Source organism: Alligator sinensis, unplaced genomic scaffold (assembly GCF_000455745.1).
Source record: "Alligator sinensis unplaced genomic scaffold, ASM45574v1 scaffold505_1, whole genome shotgun sequence".
In the NCBI taxonomy this organism is placed as follows: domain Eukaryota; kingdom Metazoa; phylum Chordata; order Crocodylia; family Alligatoridae; genus Alligator; species Alligator sinensis.
Window position 1 is genome coordinate 1,021,973 of NW_005841940.1, and position 9,391 is coordinate 1,031,363.

The 9,391-nt window shown below is 46.2% G+C and overlaps 1 protein-coding gene across 16 annotated transcripts in view; it reads left to right on the forward strand.

The window, feature by feature from the left end:
- SFI1 (SFI1 centrin binding protein) overlaps nucleotides 1-9,391 on the forward strand; it is a 51,429-nt gene that overhangs the window by 13,351 nt on the left and 28,687 nt on the right. For 15 of the 16 annotated variants that reach the window (XM_025199251.1, XM_025199244.1, XM_025199245.1 and 12 more), the window contains 3 exons: nucleotides 6,656-6,812; nucleotides 7,647-7,808; nucleotides 8,278-8,348. In XM_025199251.1, the coding sequence (XP_025055036.1) occupies nucleotides 6,656-6,812; nucleotides 7,647-7,808; nucleotides 8,278-8,348 (390 nt within the window). The remainder of the gene's footprint in view (nucleotides 1-6,655; nucleotides 6,813-7,646; nucleotides 7,809-8,277; nucleotides 8,349-9,391) is intronic. The other variant, XM_025199246.1, reaches the window with a different exon arrangement.

The window sequence follows — 9,391 nt, forward strand, 5'->3', positions numbered from 1 at the left end:
CCCATCACTTTGGGGTGTGCTCATTTATTAGGGATATGTTTCTAGGGTCTTTGTAATTCTGTCCATGTGCTGCTTGTGTTATTTGTGTTTCTATACAGAGCTGTATCTATCCCTTCTGCAAGTCCTTACCCCCAGTGGAGCTATCTTGCAGGACTCAGTTTCAATGGGACTGGGTTCCACCAGTCACCAAATCAGTCATACACACAAACGCACACAGATTAACGTGACATGCCTGACCCTGCTGGGTTGATCAGCATGGACAGGCTGACACCCTCATATGCCAGGAATCAATTCATTAAGGTAGCAATAAAATGCAGTCAGACACTAGCACACAAATAACCAGAATACCTCTGAATCTAGCTGGGTGTCTAGCTGACACCCTCATGGGCCAGCATTCAGTTTATTAGGGCACGTCTGAGCCAAACTGGGTCAATCAGCCTGTACATGCTGATCCTCTTAATGTGTTTCAAACTCAGCACGTCCCAATCTTTTGCCCTAACTGTCTTAGTAATGGTAGCCTCTCGATGAGCAGACCCCACAGTGTTTCTGGGCTTCACAGGGATCTTTAGCTTAGGTAAAAGAAACGTTGCTGCAGAGCAAGTGGGGAAGGAAAGTAGAGAAGGAAACGTGCATCCGGTTACTACCAGTTTGACTATAAACATTATTTATTGCTAAGTATATGACATTTATAACGGTACATGGTAATAGACACGCAAAGGAAAACAAACAAAAACAATTGCAATACTACCCTGGTTTCACTAAGTATTTGGGGAAACCTAGCTCAAGCTTAACTAATACAATTCAGGTTCAGAAATCTATGCCTAGAAAGGAGAGAGAGAGAGAGACCAAGACCTGGGGTCTCACCAGTCCAAGGCACTCGTGTTCCAGTGCTGACAGGTAAAGTTCTTAGCACAATCCTTGAAGGGAGACTATCTGTTTCTTCCAGCTTCCCGAGAACAATAGCAGATGGTGTCGGAGAGATTTCTCTTGAAGTTCTCCGTTTGCTGATTTTACAGCTTTTTAAACACTCAGTTTAGATTCTTCAAAGCATTGTTTTAACTGTGTAAATAATTGTCTTTTCTATTGACAAGGGGTTATCTGGTTTGGAACATCTCAAGAATCTGATTAATGAACAAAAACATAAGTTTTTAAGGAGTAACCAGACACTTAGGAGCCAGCTTGAAATTTTTATGGATAGCAGATATACTGGATGGGGATACCTCATTGCTTTTCTCAGATAGCTTGCAGCATCAGGGTTTTGTATTTTTACCTGTTGTGAATAAGCCTCAGCTTAGCATGACTTTTCCAGATCTTACTGTAGTCTTTTAACAGACTTAAGGGGATTATTGGAGTGTTCATAAACTTTGTGGGGAGGACTTACACCAGTCATCCAGGGAAAAGTATGATAGCATTTGTGGTCAGGGCTCCAATGGGCTGGACGTTGTGATGAACCCTTAACCATTGTTCAAATGTTGCCCATACCCCCTCTGACTCGGTCTCTTGCCTCAGCATTCCATAACCTGGTGACCGAGTTTTAGTCAATCAAGTTTAAATAGGCCTCCCATAGTGGGACCGGGGAATGTACGGCCCGAAATGCCCATTAAACTTTTCTTCTGCTTAGTTCTGGTTAAATGAAGTGGGTGGGTGTGTGTGTATGGCGGGGTGGAATAGAAAAAGTCCTTTGTAAGTCCAGCAAGTTGGGTGCCAGGACTCCCTTGGGAACACAGAGCTGACAGGTAACAGCATCGACACCATAGTCGCTTAATTTTTTAATGAGAATGGGGTGAGAGAGAGTGTCAAAGGCCTTCCTGAAGTCCCGAAAGACTATGTCCACCGCAACACCTGCGTCTCAGGATTTTGTGACCTGGTCATAGAAGGCAACCAGGTTGGTCTGATAGGACCTGTCCCTAATGAACCTATGTTGGTTGCCCCTAAGCATAATCTCCCCTGCTTCCCCAGGACCGAGGCAAGACTAACCAGCCTATAGTTTCCTGGGTCCTCCTTCCTCCCCTTTTTGAAAATGGGGACCACATTGGCCTTTTTCCAGTCCTCTGGCACTTGGCCAGAGTACCACGAGCGCTCGTAAAGCCGTGCCATGGGTCCCGCAATGACCTCTGCCAATTCCCTCAGCACCCTGGGGTGGAGATCATCTGGACCTGCTGATTTGAACCCATCCAGTCCCACCAGAAGTTCCCTAACTAGGTCCGCTCTGACCCTAGGCCTGGCTATGCCTCTCCTGAGTCCGTCTGGCATCCCAGTGTAGGGGATGTCCCAGTCCCTGCTCAGAAAAATGGAGGCAAAGAATTTGTTAAAGAGCTTTATCGTCTGGTGCAACCACCAGATTGCCAAGCGTGTCCTGCAGGGGCCCCATGTTACCTGGTGCTTTCTTTTTACTCCCTATGTATTTAAAAAAGGACGACTTGCTATCTTTGATCCTGGTTGCTAGCCCTAGTTCTGTCTCCGCCTTAGCCTTCCTAACAGCCCCCCTACAGTCTCGAGCAGTGGAGGTATAATCCTCCTTGGTGATGGTCCCTCCCTTCCATTGGGTGTATGCCTCCTTTTTAGCTTTCAGACATTTCTGAATGCCTTTGGTGAGCCATGGGGGCTTTTGAGCACTCTTGCCCCCTTTGACTCGCATTGGGACTGTCACCCTTTGGGCTTGGAGGATAGTCTCCTTAAGGAACGACTACTCGTCTTGGACTCCCAACTCCCTTACCCTCTGGGACCTCAGTGCCTCCTCGACTGATCTCCTTAACTCATTGAAATTGGCCCTTCTGAAGTCAAGGGCTGCTGCCTTTGGTGGATAGTGGATGGTGAATTCCAGTAGGCAATGATCACCATCTCCCAGGTGGTTGAGAACCCACAGTCCCCTCACCAGCTCGTTGCCTGTGGCCAGGACCAGGTCCAACAAGGCATTTACCCTGGTGGAACTGTGTACCTCCTGGGTTAGGTGGAGGTCCTGTATCTCGGCTAGGAACCTACGTAAGCGGTCAGACCTGGCTGACTGCTCCTCCCAGCAGATGTCCGGGTAGTTTAGGTCACCCATGTTGACCGTATCCCGTGACTTAACTGCCTCCACAAGCTGACCTGAGAATTCCCGGTCCAGCTCTTCCCCTGTTTGGGGGGTCGATAGTAGCTACCCACCGTTAAGTCCCTTTCCCCCCAACCCCCTTGTATTCTAACCCAGAGCACTTCAGTCTGCCCCTCCTCTGACCCCATGCTTTTTGTTGAGGATATGTATTGCTCTTTGACGCAGAGCGCCACACCCCCACCTTTCCTCCTCATTCTTATCCCACCTGAATAGTCTGTAGCCCTTGATGTTTACCGCCCAATCATGGGTTGAATCCCACCAGGTTTCAGTGAGGCCCACTATGTCCGGGTTTGTATTAGGTAGCAGGAGGGCAAGTTACTCCTGCTTGCTCCCCATACTATGAGTATTAGTGTAGAGGCATTTAAGGCCTCCTATGGGTGCATGCACCTCCCCTCTGATTCCAGGACTATCTGGACCCCTGTCACTTACCTAGATACTTCTTGTGCTCGTCACCTGTCTTGGCTGGGAAGTGTCCTTGTGTCCCCCTGTGGCCCCATCCCCCAGCGGAGCAATTTCCATCCCCCAGCGAAGCAATTTCAAATTGCAATTTCTCAACTTTTGTGGAAACGGTGAAAAACAGCAGTTTCGGTGAGAGCTGTGAAAAACAGAAGTTTTCAAGATTTTGCACAGAATCACTGGAAAAAACAAGCTTACAAAAAATAAAATGCTGGCTTCCCAGTGGGAGCCAGCAGCCATTGTGGCCCAGCCTTGCAGCCTACCAGGGGGTGGGAAGGGGGAAGCCGTCGACACAAAGGGGAGCAGCTAAGATGGCCACTGCCCCGCCTTCCCTTTGCTGCTGATCAGCCAAGAGAGCTGCCCTTCATGCAGCCTCACTGCCTCTGTCAATCAGTGAGAAGGGGTGGGGCCACATGAAGGGCAACTCAGCCAATCAGTGGCAATGGGTGGGGTTGCTGGATTCCTTGGCCAACCAGCAGTGGGGAGATGTGCCACAAAAAGACCGCGAAAATGGTGCTAGGCACGAGTGGCCCACAATTTTTACTTCGCTTCAGTGCTATTTGAGTAGATCCTGATTTATGACTTCTGTGTCTTAAATCACTGATGCTGCACTTACAAATGGGTTTTTAAACCTACTGCTCTAAGAATTGACACAACATTTGGTTGACGAATAGCAGAAAGGCTTGCTTTAATAACTAAAAGTTATTAAGTTAATAAAGTAAATGATGGAAAAAGACTTCTTCCCAATATAAAATGAGCTATTAGTCCTTGTATTTTCTTAGCTGCGAAGACATCTTTATCCAGTGCAGGCAGGAAGCAGTTCTTGTACAGCCTCACAGTGTGGATCCTTTGCTTATTGGCTGGGTGGCAGGATGGCTTTTTGGTCTTCCCTGGACTGCACACACCTTGCTGGCAGTTTTGTCTTCCTTTATATTGTTTAATTGTACAGCTTTAAAGCATTTTTCCTTGATAGTTGGCCGATTAAAGTTTGAACAAAACAGGGAGAAAGAAGGTGACCATCATATTACAATTGTTAAATTGCCTGGATCCTGTTTTTGGATTTGTCTAGCTGTGAAGACTTATGTTTTTCACAGCCACTGCAATTATAGGTCAGTTACAGGTGACAGGTTTTGAGTGGTCAAACAGGATGCATAGAGGCATTGGTTACCGGACCTTCTTTGGGTATTTATTTATCAATGGGGCAAATTCACAATAGCTTGTACTGGTGATGGTTTATTTACAAAACTCCAGACACATCAAATGATTGAGATGTTTGTAACACCTTAGACCAGTCGTGGGCAATTATTTCAGGCAGAGGGCCATTTACCGAATTTTTAGCAAGCTATTGGGGGCTGCATGGGTAATCCTGCTCCTTGACAGATGCCCCACAGATGCCCTACCCCCTGGTCGCCATCTTGACAGGTGCCCTACTGCCTGGTCCTACCCCCTAACCTCTAACCCCTGTCCTTTGCCACCAGAAGTCTCTGTGGGGTGTGGGTGGGCATGGGTTTTGTGGGGAGGTGTATGTGTGTGTGTGAGGAGGGTTGTGGCATGGGTGGAGGGGGAGAGTTTGCCCAGCCTGCCCTCCCCGCCCCCCCACCAGTATGACAGGCAGAGCCCTTGCCAGCACTTCTGCAAGCCTAGGCTCTGTGGTCCTGCTACTCCTGGTCCTGGGGCACTGGCACATGCCCTGTGCTCCTGCTCACCGCCACTTGCCTCCAGTTTGCCACTGCTGCCCTTCTCCTGCCGCTACCCTGTCTTCCCCTTACTCTGGCTCCACATCCCATTTGCTCTCTCAGTCCCGGTGCTGCAGCTGAGAACCACATGGTGCAGGGGAGGGGCAGGGGAGAAGCAAGGACAGACTTACTGCTGTGGCTGTTTAGTTCTGCCACGAACTCTCCCTGGGTTCTACTGCCACTGGCTCCTGTCATCTTTGACAGGCAGCCAGGGACAGAAACATTAATTTTCTAAATTTTTAGGGGTCCCATAGGCCAGATAGAATGGCCTGTCAGGCTGGATTTTGTCTGCCTCTGCCTTAGATATTGGATGCCTGTTTTGAGAAATATGAGCATGTCACATACAGGACATTTTTCCTGTACCTTTTACAGGTTTTTCTTGAGATGCATATTTAGTCTTTTGTCGTCTTTAGTTGCTAGTTCAGTTAAAATGCATACGTAGTTTCCTTGCCTTCAGTGGCTCAGCCTTTGCTTTGGCTTTCTTAGCTTGGAAATACACGTGATGAGTGTGTCAGGTCTCTGCCAACAATTTTAACCATCACTTTTATTATTTTGTGGCATGGGTCTGGTATTGGGTACCTCAGGCTCCATTGTCTCTGCCTAATGGGTTGCAAGCCGTTAGCAGAATTTGATTTTCTTGCAACAGTCCTGTTACCACAACCCAGTCTTGCCCCAGCCATTGTCTTGCATTTTTGTGCAACAAACATTGTCCAATATTTCAGTTTTCATATCCAGCAGTCCCCTCCTTGTTGCGCACAAAGCATTTATGTAGCATCACTAAAACATTTTGTGTGTAAGTTAGTTATTAACACTGTTACAAAAGTGATAAATTTAATTTTAGTGTCACTGGGACTATATTACGATATAGCTGTGGCTTAACTTTGATAGGCTATACAGTTTACCAAGGCACAAAGATATAAAATTACAACTATTCATTAATAAAACATTGCAAAAACATTGATTAATAACAATACATTCCTATTTAACATTTGCCCAGACATTTCCCAGTTCCCTCATTTCTAAACTGCCATATGCTTTGGTAGAGAAAGCTTAGGTTGGAGTGGTTATTGAGATTGGAGGAACTGGGCTGGATATGTATGAGGAAACCTGAGCTGCAAGACTTGCATCTTGATTGAAGGGAAGGGAGGAGGCTGTAAAAGAGAATTCTTGGCTAAATTGATTGGCAATTCAGTATAAGACTCAAAACTGAAGGACTGCTTTGTAGAAGCTTGAGTTTACTATAGCTCCCTCTTCAGTCTCGTCTCCTAATCTGTTGCCTTTGTGCTTCCATTCCTCCCTCCCCTGCTACTCCCCATTCACTCTTGCTCCCCAGCTAGTCCTCCTCTTCACTTTTCCTTAATTACCTTGTCAGGCCTGGCTGCAATGGAAAGACTTGTATTTACACAGCCAGAATGTCAAGTGGAAGGAGGCCTGGGCAATGAATCATCATCGGCACTGTGAGTTGAAGAGGTGCATGAAGGCCTGGCAGGGATACCTGCAGCTCCGAAGACTTAAAAGGCATCAGGACAGTAAGTCAGAGTGGAGAGGTAGGACAGAATGACTTCCCTGACTGGCTAGTTCCTGGCTCCTGCTAAAAGTTTTCTGCATTAGAAAACATGATTAATTGTTTGGTGGTTCAGCTGAACTCCAGAGTCCAGGGCTCACTGGCTAGCAAGGGTTGCATGCTGAGCCATTGAGAGAAGTACCCAATATTCCTTTTTTATTGGAAGGATGGGTATGGTCTTGAAAAAGGAAAGCATTATATTGTCCTCTTGCAGTATGGCTTGCATCTGATGTTATCTATGAGGAGGAGGTCTGAGGCCAAGTTCAGGGCTAATCTGGATCCTTGCAAATAAGCAGAACAATGATTGCTAAAAGAAGGGGGTGTAAGGATTCTGCACCAAATGCTTCTCCAGTAGAGCTCTAATGAAATTCACTGAGATAAATTTGGTCTTTTGAGTGGATACCTAAGACTTGGTGATAATCCAGCCTGGTGCTCTGGGAAGTGGTAAATATGAAACCTTACAGTGCAAAGAAGCTGGTATGCACTGAAATGCATGCTAAACTGCAGATTTTAGGTCTGTGCTCTTAAGTGACAGAGGATTTGAGAGAGTGTTAGGGAGAGGGAAACCCTTGCTTGAAGTTGAAATGTTACCACACTGGGATTGCTTACTCACACCAAGAGGAGGAATATAGCCCGCAAGTAACTTAGTTACCAAAGCTGTTATGAATTCCTCTGATTCCTGATGATAGTAGAGTTGCTGTCACTTCAAGTAATGATGTACAAACTGTGGGCTCTAATCCTGATGCACACGAGGCTAGAGCAAGGATAGTTTTTCACTTGTAATGTTTGTTTGTTCTAGAGCTGGCCCAGAAACACCACCAGAGCCATGTGCTCCAGCAATGTTTCTCAAGCTGGCAGCTGGCCTGGGAGCACAGGAGAAGCATGAGAGTCCATCAGGAGTACATTGGTGAGCTAGCAGTAAGGAGTGCCTTACGGAGGGTCTTCACACACTGGAAGCATTGTATCCTTTTTGTGGGTCACCATTAAAGAAACCAGGCTCAGGGTATTTCTACAGGGAAAGTAGCAAGTGAAAGAGTAATGCAAGAAACAGCATTTGCTTCAAGAATTGGTAGGTGCAAGAAACACTTCCTGACTAAATGTAGGTAAGTCTGTGAGGAACAAACTCAGAAAGGAAACAAGACTTGTTGCAATGAAATATGCTAGTGTGTTTGAAGCTAAGAACCTGTGAAGGCTAAGATATGGATGGAGAGAAGTGCTCTGTAACATCATGCACAATAGTTTTTTTTTTTTTTTAAAAGACCCCCATCCCCATGCTGCATTCAAAATATGATGATCCCAGTTTGGAGAGCCCAAATGCTAAGGCAGGTTGCAGGAGCAGGTCTCTGCTGGTTTCTGAGGATTAATGGCATGTGTTGTGGGAGCCTGTCAGGATGAGGAGTTTGTGCAAGACCTTTTTTTTAACTCGACAGATGTGGTACTGCGCAGAGAAGAAAACTGGCAGCATGAGCTGGCCGAGAAGCATCACAAGCATCATCTGTTGGTAAGAACTTTATGATATCTCAGGTGAGCAGGAGCCTGGACTCCTTGGAAGTATTTCAGATAGTTGTGTTTAGGAGCATGTGGGATCGCATAAATGTTGAGTGCATTGGGTTAGAGAATTTTCCTCAGTGATGTGTTCAGTCACGCAAACTTCAACTGCTGTGGAATCTACCAGACTAGCTGTTCTGCAGCTCTTGTGTGCAGGGATGGTATAGGGACTCATCCTCCTATCTGGATGTGGAAACTCTGCTTCCCTCTGAGAAATTCATTGTTTTAATCAAGAGGCTTGAGAAGTAGCAAATCAGTCCTGACCTCTTGGGCTCTTCATGCACTCCCTGGCCCCCTTCATACAGAATAGCATTTTCCCTTTTTTATTGTTGGTGATATTTTTTTCCACCTTTGCTATATGTGAATGAGTTGCTGCCCCAAATGCCTGTGTTCCCTCTTACACTGCTGTGTTGCAGGATTCATGTCTGCACTCCCCTTTACAATAATCTCAGCATACACCAGCTTCAGAGTCCCTGAATTTGTCTCATGCCTTTGGGGAAAGTTGGGATTTCACATCTTATCCTTACCTCCCTCCCAGCAGACACGTTCTTTGAATTTTTTGAGTTACAGATCATTACGCGTGTTGAAGGTGAGGTTTTTCTGTAACATAGGCAAGCGGCTGTCATCAAAAAACATGTCCCTAAAGTCAGTGGAATTGTATTTTGAAAATGGCAGCAGTAGTGTAAAAGGGCATATAAACTTTTCAAGGCAGAATGTTGTTCTAGCACAATAATATTCCCAACATCAGAGCATTCTGGGATTTTAGTCCTGAGAGAGCATGGAAATTAAAAAGTTAGAATATTGGGAAAGGGGAAAGTGGAATCTCTTTTCCTAGGTGAGAAGGACCTTCAAATGGAAGAGTCTGTGGGTTTCTCTTGTTCATGGATAGGAGCAAATTGTCAATCTTCAGTTAGAGAAGATGGGCAAGGTACAGGCTTTGTTGGTTTCCACAAGAGAGGGGTAGGACCAGTGGCTGGTGGGGGGGCTGGGTGGGGA